The sequence below is a fragment of the Strongyloides ratti genome, assembly GCF_001040885.1.
Source record: "Strongyloides ratti genome assembly S_ratti_ED321, chromosome : 2".
NCBI lineage: Eukaryota > Metazoa > Nematoda > Chromadorea > Rhabditida > Strongyloididae > Strongyloides > Strongyloides ratti.
This window is the reverse complement of record NC_037308.1, coordinates 11717228-11731937: the sequence shown is the minus strand read 5'-3', so window position 1 is coordinate 11731937 and position 14710 is coordinate 11717228. Positions and strand designations below refer to the sequence as shown.

The following is a 14710-nucleotide window of genomic DNA, read 5'->3' as shown; positions in this document are numbered from 1 at the left end:
AATGTAATATTTATTTATTGCTTTTTAAAATTGTTATTTGATATACCTAATCAGATATAATTGCCAAAATATTTTTTAAGAAAAAATTATTACTGTTTATTTAGAAAGTTATTCTCAAATAATACAATAAAATTTTAACGCACTTATAGTAATGACTAATATTATTCATTTTATAAAAAATTTTGAACATAACCATTAAATAAATTATGACATAAATGTTAAAATCTGTTTACTTTTAAATTTAAAAAAAAATTAAACTCCAAATTTATATATCTTAATTTTAAAAATTATTTATAATAATAAAATCGTATTCAATTGAGAAGTTATTATAAGATTGTGTACAATAAAAAGGCATTGTAGATGAATATTAATTTTTTTATTTTTTATTAGCAATAATTTTTTAAAATTATAATTTATATGGTTTGTATTAGTATTTGTTTTGTACTTCAAAATATAATTTTTATAATATTTTATTGATAAAATAAATTTTGATTTTATATGTTTTCCTGTTTTGATATTGGAATAGTGTTCAAATATATTTTGTACGTTATATTTTTTATTTCTTTCATGTTGGAATAGTATTTAAAATATAAATTGTCAACAAACTTCTTCTTTTTCATTTTTATGCTAAAAAATGGCTTCTGATAATACTGTTACGAGTACATCATCATATCAAGATATTTCAAGACGATCAAGTAATATGTCTACAATATCAAGTGGATCTAGAACATTATCAAGAGTAGAACAAATTTTAAAAGAACCTTCTTCGATATCAGTAAAAACAGCTATTGTATTAGAGTTTGGAAACAGATTAACAAAGTAGTTTTATTAGATATTTAATATATTTACATATATTATTACCTTTTAGAGTTGGAATAGCAGGAGAATTTAGACCAAGAAGGGTTATACGATCAGAAGTTACATTACCCAATGAAATTGAACCAACAAACGTCTTTAGTAATGAATATTCAGATGAAAAGCAGAAGAAAGTTTTGACTGCTTTTATAAGGAAAATAGCATTTAATGTTTTAATTTTACCTTTTAAAGATAGAAGTTTTGTTGTTGTTTTTCGGACATTAGAAAATGACAGACTTCAATATATTATTACAGATATTCTTAAGAATAATAAAATTTTTAATGCCCAAGAAGTTAAATTTATACCATCTCAAATTGCCGCAACAATAGGATCATATTGTGCGGAAGTTGGTCTAGTTGTAGATATTGGATATGAATTTGCTTCCATTTTTCCTGTTATACATAATTGTATTCTTTTTCATGAAGGTGAAATTTCCTTGTCATGTTCCAAAAAATTAGAGGAACGTGTTAGAGAATTATTAATAAAATATGGTAGTGTTCGAATACATGGAACAAAAGAGATAAAAAATATTGATAACGACATTTTGGATATTCTAGACAAAACTAAAACATATGAAGATATTTGTAATAAATATTTATTTGTTACGACTTTAGAAAGATCAAGAAAACTTGACAAATATGAAGACTTGCAACCACAACCAAAAGGTTTTGAAATGATATTAAAAGATTTTACATTAGTTGTACCGGGATGCTTAAGAGAACTAGCAGCAGAAATATTATTTACAACAACAGATGATTCAATGTCCATACCAGAGGCTATATTAGAAGTGATAACTAATTGTCCTATTGATTTTAGGAAATTACTATTTGAAAGATTAATTATTTGTGGGGGTGTAGCAGAATTGCCGGGATTTTTAGGAAGAATAAAAGCTGAATTATTAGACGCTATTACTTCATCTGAATATATTAAATTGTCAAAATTAAATGTTCCAAAATTTATTCAATATCCAAATTCAAAAATTCCTTTTGGTCTAGTTATTAACTGGATAGGTGGATCACTTTATGCATCATCAGCTTTCTAATAATTAAATTATATTTTTAATGGTTAATTTGTTTTTAAATTAATAAAAGAGATATTTATTTTCTTATTTTTTGTCGATTCTATCCTTATTTAATTCAAACTTTAGGAAATCAAAAATCTATCATGAGCATTTCCTATTGCGTTTCATTTTTTTGTCTCCCTTTATTTATTATTTCCAAAATATTTTTTTTTCAAAAAGACGTAATGGTTTTCTAGGTTGTCATTGAATTTTTTTTAAAAATGATATTTTCTATTATTATATTAATTAGATACATTTTGGTAGGTCAACTTAAAAAAATAAAGGTGTTTGATGAGAGAAAAAAATTTCATAAATGAAAAAATATTTTATGAAAACAAAAAAAGAAATATCATAATTAACACATTAAAAATAAATAAAAAATTTATTTAAATATTTTTATTCACAAAAATGTCCCTGCCAAAATTGAATATTATCAAAAATTATTCATTTTTCCATTCAATTGATAAAACTCTTTGAATAAAACAATAGATATCCGTGAGTTCATCAATACATTTTACGGTTGGTTTGCCTTGTCCATGTCCAGCAGCAACTTCAACTTTAATGAGAATTGGATTAGTTTGGTAGTCATGAGCATCTTGAAGAACATGATACAATTCAGCAATATATTTTAATGAATGCAATGGAACAACACGATCATCATGATCTGCAGTCATCAAAAGTGTTGCTGGCCATTGTAATTTATTTTTAGGAAGACGTAAATTATGAAGTGGTGAATATTTGTAAATATATTCAAATTCTTCTTTGACATCTGAACAACCATATTCTGGAATCCAAGCTCCACCAATTGTAAATTTTTGGAAACGAAGCATATCTAAAACACCAACTCTATTGATAACAGCACCAAAAAGATCAGGTCTTTGCTGAGAACATACACCTACAAGTAAACCACCATTTGAACCACCTTGAATGATAAGTTTATCAGGACAAGTATAATTTTGATTTATAAGAAATTCACTTGCAGCTATAAAATCATCAAAACAATTTTGTTTATTAAATTTCATTCCTTGCTCATGCCATGTTTCACCATATTCACTACCTCCACGAATATTAGAAATAGCAATAATTCCACTAAAATTTTGCATAAATAATATACGAGAAACAGAAAAATATGGAGTGTTTGCTACATTAAATCCACCATAACCAAATAACATTGTTGGATTTTGACCATTCATCTTAATTCCTTTTTTATGTATTAAAAACATTGGTATTCTTGTACCATCTTTACTATTATAGAAAATTTGATTTGATTCAAATTTTGTATTATCATATCCTTTAACTTTGGTTTCACGAATTACTTTGATATCCAATGAATTATTAGTGATGTTCTTAAAATCACCATGATAAATTGCAGTAGGAGTAAGTAATGATTCAAAAGCAATAAAAAATTCTGATTCTTTTGGACGACAATGAATACCTGAAATTGTTCCAATAGGAAGTTCAATTGGATATAATAATTTTCCTGTATTCAAATCATGAACATAAAGTGTTGATTTAACATTTTCAAGATAAGCAACAAATATTTTATCACCGTCTACTGGTGTAATCCAATCAAGTTTTTTACCTGTATCCTCTTGAATTACTGTTGTCCATTTTGATGGTCCTTCATTAGCTGTAGTAAAATTTACTTTAATAAGTTTGAACATTGGTGAATTATGATTAGTATGTACCCAAACAACATCATCTTTTACATATACAACATCATATTTTGCATCATTATTAGTAAATAATGGTTTAAGTTCTATTTTTTTAGTTATTTCAAAATCATTTTGACTAACATCATAATAATATAATGTATTAGTTGGATCACAACCTCTTGAAACATCAACAATAAGATAATTATCTTCACGACCAATACATCCAGACAACATAAGATTAGGATCTGATCTAAAATCAGCAACTAAAATATCACCATTTTTATCTCCAATTTTATGATAATAAAGAGAATGAAATTGATGTTTTTCAGTATTTGTACCTTCTACAACACTTTTATGATCAGGATAAGTTGAATAAAAAACACCTTTATTGTTAGGCATCCATGTAATAGAACTATGTTTGACACCAGTTATACAATCATCTAACCATTTTCCATTAGATTGAAGAAATTTAATAGTTACCCAATCACTTCCCTTTTCTGATAATCCTACAGCAAGAATCTCTCCATCTTTTGTCCATTTATATTGTCTTATAGCAGTAGTACCATCATTAGACAAAGAATTAGGATCAAAAAATATTTCAATTTCACCATCTAATGTTTTTTGACGATATAAAACACTAAAAATTAATTAATTATATTATATAAAAGAAACTAACCTTTGATTTTGAAGACCAGTATTGTGAAAATGATAATAATAATCACCATGTTTTGCATAACAACCAAATTTTTCAAAATTCCATAATTCAGATAATTTGTTATTAATTTCTTTACGAACAGGACAATTATTCAAAAATGGTTCTGTAATTTTATTGCACGTTTCAACAAAATCTTTTGTTTCCTGAAAATCAGGATCCTCAAGATAACGATAAGGATCTTTCACTTTTGTACCATGGTAATCATCAATTACAGTATCATCCCTTCTAATAATAGGATATTTTGATGGATCCATTTTAATAACAGATATAGGCATATTATTGACTAAAAAAATACTATTAAAAATTGTACTATTTAAATACACAATATTTAAATATATATTAAAAAGATTAACGAAAAAAAAAAGAAGAAGGTTATTTAATAAATATATATATATATCGAGATGTAACACAAATTTTAAATAAAAATCTGTTAAAATAAATTTATATAATATAATATACTTCACAATCTAGACAACATTTATACTATTTCTAAATTATTATAAATAGATTATTATAAATTAAAAGGAAACGACTATCTAAGTTTTATTGAATATTAAAGTAGGAACAATCAATGAACAAAGTCAATATATATGTGATATCACAATATGTACAATTACAAAAAAAAATATACTATATAAATGGACCAAGAATTATAGCTTGTTCATATTGCACATTTCTTTCTTTTCTTATTGGAGAATTTTTAGATCTATCACAATCTTTATATACTAAATAAGGATATATTGGGTTAAATTCTAAAAATCGGCATTTACTACCAAGATTATCGATTCTATATATTTCAGTAAAATTTTTTGTCTCTAAAATTACAATATATTCATCATCACCACCAATTGCCAAAAATTTTCCACAAGCAGAAAATGATAAATGACGGACAGTGTTTCTCATTCCATCATATTGAGTTAATACTGTTTCTTGATCCATCATGTATATTTGTACTTGAGCAAAATTATTGCCTAATGCCATTAATGTTTGATCTTTATTAAGTGCAATTACTCTATAACCTCTTTTCTGAGTACCTATTTCAAAACTTTGATATTGTTCTAAAGTATCTCCATCATACATTATAACAGTACCGCGATGTGATGGACCAATAATATTATTGTCTTTTCCATACAATGCAATGTCATTTATTTCATTTTGAGAAAGTTTAGTTGTAACTTTAAAATCATCACTAACTTGTTGTAATTTCCATAGTCTTTCATAATTTGTTATACAATATAATGTTGAGTCAGTAACATTTTTTCCTTTAAAACATATAGAATTTAATGTTTGAGATGCAAGTTCACTATTACACCAATCACCAATTTTAACACCATTATAAGGATTCCAAAATCGTAATACATGATCATTTGAGGAGGTAACACAAAGATGAGGATGAATATTATGAAAAACAACATGATTAATTTCATTTTCTGAATCTTTTAAATCAATAGGATTATCTTCAATAAATTTTTCTTTTGCTTCACTAATTGTAACAATTTGAATAGCTACATCATCCTATAAATATATTAATTATTTTTATATTTATTACTTACAGAATTTTCTAAACCTTTTTCAAATTTAACAAATAAAATTTCTCCTGAATTTGTTCCAATAGCTAGAATATCTCCAGTACTATTCCATGAAGCACATCTAACATTAGAAATTAAGCTTGCTTTTACAAAATGTCTCTTAAGACTTGTTTTCCATTTACTTGAAAGTTTTTTCATTTGATTAACATAATCATATGTTTCATTATCTATATATATGGAATCCACCATTTTAATTTATTTAAAAAACTATTAATTAGATGTGAAAAGAAAAGTTATATATTAAAAAATTAATTTATATAATTTTATATTTTTAATATTGTTTATTTCTATCCTTTGCAAGATAAAAATTTTAAAAAAAATAAATTACTAGCGTTTGTAAATTTACTAAAAGTTACTTTGCATTTAATTCCGTACAAGACCAACAATTTTTAAATAATACAAAGTAATATACTATTTTTTAGTTAAATAACTAATTTTTAAACTATTATAATAATATTAAGGGTGAATTATTTTTTTATAAAATAAAAAATTAGTTTATATTAAAAAATTTAACAAGAATTTTAAATGTAAAAAAATTTTTTTTACCTTAATAAAAAGAAGCAAAAAATGGAGAAATGATGTTTTAATTAATTGAAGAATAGAGAAACAGTACAACAAAATAGAAGAATAAAGTAAATATATAGGTGATGAAAAAATAATAACTTGAATGTTACTTAAGAAGCAAAGTTTTAAAGTACATTTTTTTTTATTTTCATCTTAATGTTACTATTGTAAATAAGTAATAATTAAAAAAGTAAGCTGTTAATAATATATCTAAATTTTTGAATCTATAATACTTAAATTCCAAATTTAAGATTTATTTAAAATATATTTAATGGCTTGAATCATTTGTGTATATGGATTTTAGAAAGATTTTTTTTATTAGATTCAATGAGATAATATTTTATTTTTTTAAATATGAATATTTTATAAATAATAAAACAAATTTTGTTTTACAAAATTCAAAATTAAATAGCATTAAAAAGACATAAAATGATTAATTAAAAGATTTTTTTACATTTGTGTCTTGCTTTAGTAATAACATATTAATGGCAGCTCAAAATAATTCTAACGAACAGGTTAAAGATGCTTGTGCACCTGTAGCTGAGCTTGAAGTTCCAATTCCAATGGAAGAGGGTGATCCACTTGGAGCAACACCAAATGAAAGATTAGTAATTATTAAAATTCAAGCAGGAACTTTAGCTGAAGGTAATTTACAAATTGGAGATCAAATTATTGCTTTGAATGGAACAAAATTAAAAGATCATAATCATTTTTACCATTTATTACGTTTTGCTCATCCAATGGCTTATATTCGTGTTATTAGAGATGACAAAAGAGCTCAAGATATGTTATCCAAGATTACCATACCACAAGAAAGAGAACGTAATATTATGAGAAGAGATGGATACATTTATCAATTAGCAATTATAAGTGTAGTAAAAGGAAGAAAACTTGGTTTAGGAATTCGTCATTTTCAAAATCGTGTTTTAGTTTCAAAAACTGACACAGGTTCTATTGCTTCTGATCATCTTAAAGTTGGAGACCATATTTGTGATGTTGAAGGAATGCCTGTTACAGATAAAGATGTTTGTAGAAAACTTCTTATAACTCAATTACAAGAAAACAAAAAAGTTTCACTTGTCATTGAAAGACCAGATTGTACTGAGGCAAAAGAATGGGCAAGAAAAGCTTTAGAAACACCAGTTCTTGAACCTCCATCTGTTAGAATGAATGAAGATGTTAAGGACATTGCCATAAAAGAACGTGCTAGAATAAAGGGTTACACTCCCCCTCAAAAAACATTATTAGCAAAAAAACCAATCGAAGATACAAGAAACATTTGTTTCGACGACAATGTCATTGAACATCAAATTATTTCTGACAATGAAGGAAGACAACTTCGACGTGTTCGCAAGTAATTTTTTTTTGTATAATGTGACATGAACTCTAATAATGTATATTTTTTAAATAAATGCGAAAAGTTCTTGATCTAAATGATTCGTAAAGAGAAGAATATATTTAAAATAAATAAAATATGCTTTTTTGGTAACATAAAACTAAAATTTATTTTATTTCTCCAAAAGTTTTATCAATATATAACATTTAAATTTGCAAATATTTGATATATTAAAAAGAAATAATAAAATTATGATTTTAAAAAAAATCGTTATTTATATGTTTATCTCTTAATTTATTCAGTTAAATAAAAAAAATTTTATCACTATTTAAATGAATATTTATTGTTGACATATTTTTCTTGAATTTTATTGTAAAAATATACTTATTCAATTGTCTATTAAAAATGACAAATTTTTAGTATGATTATGATCATATTATAAACAAGACTTCGGAAGTTGTTATTATTTTAAAGTTATAAACGATAGTAGGAATTTATGAAAAAACATGTCATTCTCGACATAGATGAAAACATTAAATTGAAAGTATATATTTTAAATCAGATTTTTGTGAGAAATTAATTAAACTTAATCTCATTTTATAAAACATTTCAAATTTAAGATATTATAAAAAATATATTTCAAAAATCTTTCAAGTAAGAAACTTAAAACTCAAGTAAATGTTCTAAATTTCTTAAAAAATTTTCAAAAGTTTTAATCGTTTTTGAGATATAATGTTTACTAAATTTATACGCACAATTCATTAACATAATTTTTTACATTTAAAAAAACGGTTTAAAATATGAAAATGATTTAATAATAAACTTTACTTAAAAACTAATTAGTTGTTGAATTAAAAAATTTACTTGTCTTTATTTTCAATTTGAAGAAAGATATAACATAAAGTTGAAATTTTATCAAAAAATTCATTGACTTTTACTCTTTTATATTTTAAGTAAAATTTATCATACAAAAATAAGATTAATTTTAATGGTTTTATTTTTAAAAGTTTTTCAAAAGATGAATAAATTTATGATAATAATTTATTATACGAAGATTCAAAAAATTCTAAAGTAACTATTTGTATAATATATAAAAATGTTCTTATAGAGACATTTACAAACTTAAGATACTGTAAATTTTTCTTTAACTAAAATTTTATAGTAAACTAAAACACTTTTATGATAATTCTTATATATATAATCAAAAGTTTTTATAACAAATTATTTGAATTTTAAATAGAAATATAATTTAATAATTATATTTATTGTTAAAACTTTATATAGAACATTTTATTAAAAATATTTTTTGTTTTATCAAATTATTAAATTAAAAAAACATATAAATATAATAACACCATTGTATTTTTGTTTTAAATCGTGAATAATTTTTAAGATTAAAATAAAAATTATTATATTATATTTACAGTAATATTTTCAAATAGCTTATTACTACCATACACTGAAATCAGTTTATTTTGAGATTAAATTATATCTAAATGCTCATTAATTTTTTATGAATGATTAAAAATATTAAACTTTAGTACTTATAAAATTAAGTTATTTCTAATAAAATAATTTTAAGGTAGTGATTAATTATTATTAGTAATATATAAAGTTTCTTCAAATGTGTCATTTAATATAAACTTCAAAACATGTTTTTAAAAACATTCTTAAAAATTATAATAAGTTTAAAATTATATAAAATATTAGAAGTAAAAAATTTTTATAATAGTTATATGAAACATTTTTAATATATGTTACTTGTAAAAGATAAAATATTATTAAATTAGTAACAATATAGAATGAATTACGATAAGCATCCCATTAAGATGGCGTTTAATATAATTATGTTATACAAGTATATTCTTAAAATTAAATGTTTTGCTTATTGAGTACTTTCATATAATGTAAATAAAAATTACACGATAATTTGATGTTGGACAAATAATTTGTTAAATTAATTAACGCTCTCTTTAACACTCTTTCGTGTTCCCATAAATCGTGGGACTTCTTTTGATTACCTTCTAGAAAAATATTTTTTTTTAAAAGTACTTCTTTATAAGATGTAATTTTCTACAATTGATTATTAGTACTAAAATTATATTATTCACGATTTCATCATCTTCATTTTACTAATAAAAATTAATTTATTAAAGTTAAAATAAATATAATTATTTATTGTACTAAAAATGTTTTGTCAAAAATTATGTATTATATTAATATTTTATATTTTTGGTATTAATGTAAGTTAATAATTTTAATATATATTTTTATTGACATTTTTTTTTGTTTAATATATAGGCGAATACGAACGATGATTGTAGATTTGCATGCATTCAACGATGTCAAACATCATGCTTAGGAAAATCAACAATACCGACACTTTGTCTTAATACATGCCCTACAGCATGTGCTTCAGCATGTACAAGTTACCTTTATGTTAATCAAGGACATATGGCTTATTTAAGACCAACAAAAATTCCAGAAACTACAACACAACCTCCACTTTTACCTATATTAGATAGTAGTTTATTTCAACCTCTTGTTAAAAAATTTCATGAAGTAAGAGATTATTTAAATCATGCTACTTCACAAGTTGTCTCTGATATAAATCAAAATAATATAATAAATATAAATACAACGGCAAATGTTTGTCATGGTGAATGTTTAACTTCATGTGAAAATCAATGTGATCCTGATAATGATGATACAAGTAATGTATGTGAAACATTATGTAAACCATTTTGTTCAGTTAGATGTGGATTATTATCTAAACAATTTGATTTATTTTCTCGATCTGCATGCTCATCTGTCTGTTCACCAAATTGTAATACAATTTGTATAATAAAAGAAGGACTTAAACAATTATTTAGTGCTTCAGAGGTTCCAACAATAAAAGCAAAAGAATATGTTAATAAAATTTCAAATCATTTTAATCCAAATGTACATTATGTTAAAGAAGTTACAACTATGAAACCAAAAGAAATTATTGAAAATATTAAAATATGTGTTAGTCAATGTGTAAATAGATGTGCTAGAGGAATTGTTGATCCAAAAAAATCATTTGAACATCAAATTTCAAAATGTCATTCACCATGTGAAAATGTTTGTAAAAATAAAAAAAATATTAATGGAAAAAAAAAGTGTGATATTTTAAAATGTAATCAAAATTGTATGTATCAATGTTATGGTTTAAAAAATAAGAATATTAATTGTGAAAATATTTGTGAAAAAACATGTGATTCTATATGTTTAGCTCCAGATGCACATCGTGTCTCATCACATTTTCAGATGATGTTAAAAGTTGATACATTATATAAATTAGATTTAATGAAAAATGATTGTCTTTCAAGTTGTACTAATTATACACCAAGATTGGCATCTTCTGATGATTCTATTGCTTGGACTGATGTATGTCATAAATCTTGTACATCACTTGATTTTGAAAGAAAAAGAATTATGAATGTTTGTTCTATTGGATGCCAAGGGCAATGTAAAGAAAATTGTTTATATTCTGATAAAGGATATGCTCAATGTGATCCTATTTGTAAGGCATCATGTGATAATGAATGTGGAAATAAAGCTTCAAAATATAAAGAATGTGAACCAAACTGTTTATCTACTTGTAATAAAACTTGTAAAAATAGAATGTCAGTTTTTAAATGTAGCATTAGTTGTTATGCTTTATGTAGAAATGAAGCATGTTCTAAAAGATAAGATTAAAAAAAAACATATCAAGAAACAAATTTTTAAATAACAAATATTTTCTTTTTATAATAATGTGAATATATTTTTAATAACTTTTTCATATTTCTATTACAGTTTATCAATTTTATTTAAAATAAAATATTTATCTCTACAATAGGAAATATATTATTATTTTTGTTAGAAAAATTTTATAAAAAAAAATTTATTTTTTATTATTATATTCCTGTCCAAACTTTACATCTACCTTCTGGTTTTGGATATAAATTACTTCCTATAGGACAATTCCAATCTTTTCCAAAATCTGGAATATCTTGGAATACTTGATTAACTCTACACATACCAGGTGCATGTGGATTTGTTAACATTTGATTAACTAAATTACTAGTTTCTTGTTTCATACACCATGAATAACCATAAGTTAACCAAAATATTTGATTTGGTGTATAATTTTCAAGACCAGGTAAACGTTCCTCCTCTTTACCATTATTATATTCTTTAATCCATTGTCTGTAAGCTTTATAAGCAGCTTGTTGACCACCTAAATCAGCAATATTTTCTCCTTGTGTTGTTTGTCCATTAGCACAATGAACATTTCCTGTTTTTAATGGACAACATTTTTCACTAAATTGTGAAACAACACATTGTGCCATATCATTAAATCCTAAAGTTGAATTGTCATCCATCCATCCACAATAATTCCATCTACAATCAGATAAACTACCATATGGTCCAAATTGAACACCTTCATCATCATATCCATGTGTTAATTCATGTCCAGCAGTTCCACCTTGTCCTAAAATTTTACATATTTTTTTTTAAAATAATTATTATTATATAAACATACCAGCATAGTTAAAAGCTTGTGGCCAATCATAACTATAATAAGGTGGATTAAATACAGCCATTGGAAAAGTAATTGAATTTAACCATGGACTGTACCATGCATTAACAGTAGCTGGTGATGCTTGGAAATTATGTCTATCAGTTTTTAAATTTAATAAATTAAAATTTTCAACAACTTGGAAAATTCTAATCATTTCAAGATAAATATCAAAATAATTATTAACATCCATATTTAATATATTTTGATAATATTTATGATAATCTTCTACTTTTTGTGTTTCATTATACCATTCTGGCCATCCAACATTTTTAATTAAATTATCTTTTTTAAGTTTAGCATTGTTTAAAGAATAATTTGACATCCATGGTAATGTTTCCATCATACCAATAAAATTTTCAACAACAAGAGTTGTCTGAATTCTAATATCACTAGTTATATCTTCTCTATTATTAATATACCATACATATAAATATCCTGTAGAATATGGTATATATGTCATAAGAGTATTAATACAATTTTGTGAATTTGTATCATCTTCATCAAGAATTGGTATATAACGATTTTTTTTAATATTAATACTATATTTTTCTTTTATACGATTAGCAATTTTTTGTGAATTAATTGAAATAAAATCACTTGTTTCTTGAATAACTCTTAATGAAATAAAATTAGCAACAGCTTTAAAATCAATATTATTTGTACTAAATAATGTATTAACAGCACCAAAATATGATGGCATTGAAACAATATAACGATCATCTTTTAATGGAAAATTTCCAGTAACATTAATAGTATCTTTAAAAAGATTTAAAAAGTATGATGACCAATCAATTCCATTATAATTTGATGATAAATCATTTAAACTATATTCATAATATTGTTGAATATAATTTCTTAATTCTGAATCAGGAACAGAAGCTATAGCTAATAATACTTCAAATTTTACAGCATCTATTACACCATTTTTAATATCTTCTACACTAGCTCCTGATTTTGTATCATTATTAAAATTAATAGCTAATTCAGTTAAATCATTAACATAATCATTCATCTGTGAAATATATTGTTTTCCAATATAAAAATCTCTTGGTAACATTAATGGTAATTGATTTAAATATAAAGCATTAGATGAATTTTTTTTATAATCAACTGTAACCATTGACTGAAAAAGTGTTGGAATACCAAGAGTTCCCTCAAAATATCCAATACTTTTCCATAAATTTGTTTTAGATGGTGATTGATAATTTTTATTTAAAAATGGTACACCACCTAATCCTGATGATGTTATTAAATTTAATATTTGATTACTTTTATCTGTTGGATTTTTACTTGCACTTAACATACATGATTCATATGCATGAGCTGTAATTTGTTCAGCAATAAGAGGATTTTTTTTTTGTTTAAGATTTTTAATATTTTGAGCAATAAAATTATTAACTTTTCTTTGTGCTTCATCATATGTTCCAATTCTACTTCTACCCTCTGGAATTTGTATTTTTTTTAAATATGTTCCACAACTAAATTGATAAAAATCTTCACATGGATTAACTGAAGTATCAATACCCTGTAATAAAAATTTTCCCGCATCAGCAAATCCTGATTTATTTGAAACTGGATTATTATAAGATGGTGAAACTGTAGTACTTATTATTGTTTTTGTTGTTGTGGAAGAATTTGAATTAATTACAGGAGGTGAAGTATTACTATTTTTATCATTATTTTGATTATTTAAAATAATTATGCATATAATTAATGTTGCCAATGATATACAAGTTAATAATACAAAACCAACTAAAATATATAAAAAAAAAAATAATGTAATTTTTAAATAAAACTTACGTATCTTAAAGAATTTTACTTCCACCATAATTCAAGAATAAAAACTTATAAAAAAATTTAAAATTTATAGACATATTGTTATCAGTATTACTGGTATCAAAAATACTATTAAAAATGATTAAATGATACTTAAGAAATATTTATCATTTATGTAATATTTACATTTCAATTACTATATTAAAGTATATATACTTTGTTATATAACATTTTCGTAATAAAAGAAATTTTATCATTATCAAAATTAATTTCTATTAATGACAAATTAAGTCAATCATAAATACTTTTTTTATAGTTTACAAAAAGATTAATAATCTATTAACAAAAAGTTTTTATTTTTAAAATTAATATATATTTTTTTAATAATAAATTACTCGTATTATACACTTTTTATTTACAAAAATAGTTCACATAATCTTAATATTATTTTCAAAAAAAAAAGTTATTTAAACATTTAAGGAATTAAAAAAAAAGTTGTTTAAACATTAAAGAAATTTAAGAAAAAATATTTTAATAAAATAAATTTTATTTTTTGAAAAGTAATTCG

The 14710-nt window shown here is 23.3% G+C and overlaps 6 protein-coding genes across 6 annotated transcripts; 3 read left to right on the top strand and 3 right to left on the bottom strand.

The window, feature by feature from the left end:
• Positions 1–634: 634 nt before the first annotated feature.
• SRAE_2000375400 (Actin-related protein 10) lies at positions 635–1898 on the top strand (the record flags this gene model as incomplete). Its single annotated transcript, XM_024654985.1, has 2 exons — positions 635–819; positions 869–1898. The coding sequence occupies 2 exons, from the start codon at positions 635–637 to the stop codon at positions 1896–1898; spliced, it is 1215 nt and encodes a 404-aa protein (XP_024508302.1).
• A 458-nt stretch (positions 1899–2356) lies between these two features.
• SRAE_2000375300 (Prolyl endopeptidase) lies at positions 2357–4561 on the bottom strand (the record flags this gene model as incomplete). Its single annotated transcript, XM_024654983.1, has 2 exons — positions 2357–4208; positions 4248–4561. 2 exons carry the CDS (start codon positions 4559–4561, stop codon positions 2357–2359), a joined length of 2166 nt encoding a protein of 721 aa, XP_024508301.1.
• Positions 4562–4916: 355 nt separating this feature from the next.
• Positions 4917–6013, bottom strand: SRAE_2000375200 (WD40 repeat and WD40/YVTN repeat-like-containing domain and WD40-repeat-containing domain and Anaphase-promoting complex subunit 4, WD40 domain-containing protein; the record flags this gene model as incomplete). The annotated part of the gene is made up of 2 exons (XM_024654982.1): positions 4917–5801; positions 5840–6013. 2 exons carry the CDS (start codon positions 6011–6013, stop codon positions 4917–4919), a joined length of 1059 nt encoding a protein of 352 aa, XP_024508300.1.
• Positions 6014–6924: 911 nt separating this feature from the next.
• On the top strand, positions 6925–7797 carry SRAE_2000375100 (PDZ domain-containing protein; the record flags this gene model as incomplete). Its single annotated transcript, XM_024654981.1, has 1 exon — positions 6925–7797. One exon carries the CDS (start codon positions 6925–6927, stop codon positions 7795–7797), a length of 873 nt encoding a protein of 290 aa, XP_024508299.1.
• A 2167-nt stretch (positions 7798–9964) lies between these two features.
• On the top strand, positions 9965–11492 carry SRAE_2000375000 (Hypothetical protein; the record flags this gene model as incomplete). The annotated part of the gene is made up of 2 exons (XM_024654980.1): positions 9965–10018; positions 10077–11492. The coding sequence occupies 2 exons, from the start codon at positions 9965–9967 to the stop codon at positions 11490–11492; spliced, it is 1470 nt and encodes a 489-aa protein (XP_024508298.1).
• Positions 11493–11698: 206 nt separating this feature from the next.
• Positions 11699–14194, bottom strand: SRAE_2000374900 (Phosphate-regulating neutral endopeptidase; the record flags this gene model as incomplete). Its single annotated transcript, XM_024654979.1, has 3 exons — positions 11699–12276; positions 12328–14118; positions 14167–14194. 3 exons carry the CDS (start codon positions 14192–14194, stop codon positions 11699–11701), a joined length of 2397 nt encoding a protein of 798 aa, XP_024508297.1.
• Between the last annotated feature and the right edge of the window lie 516 nt (positions 14195–14710).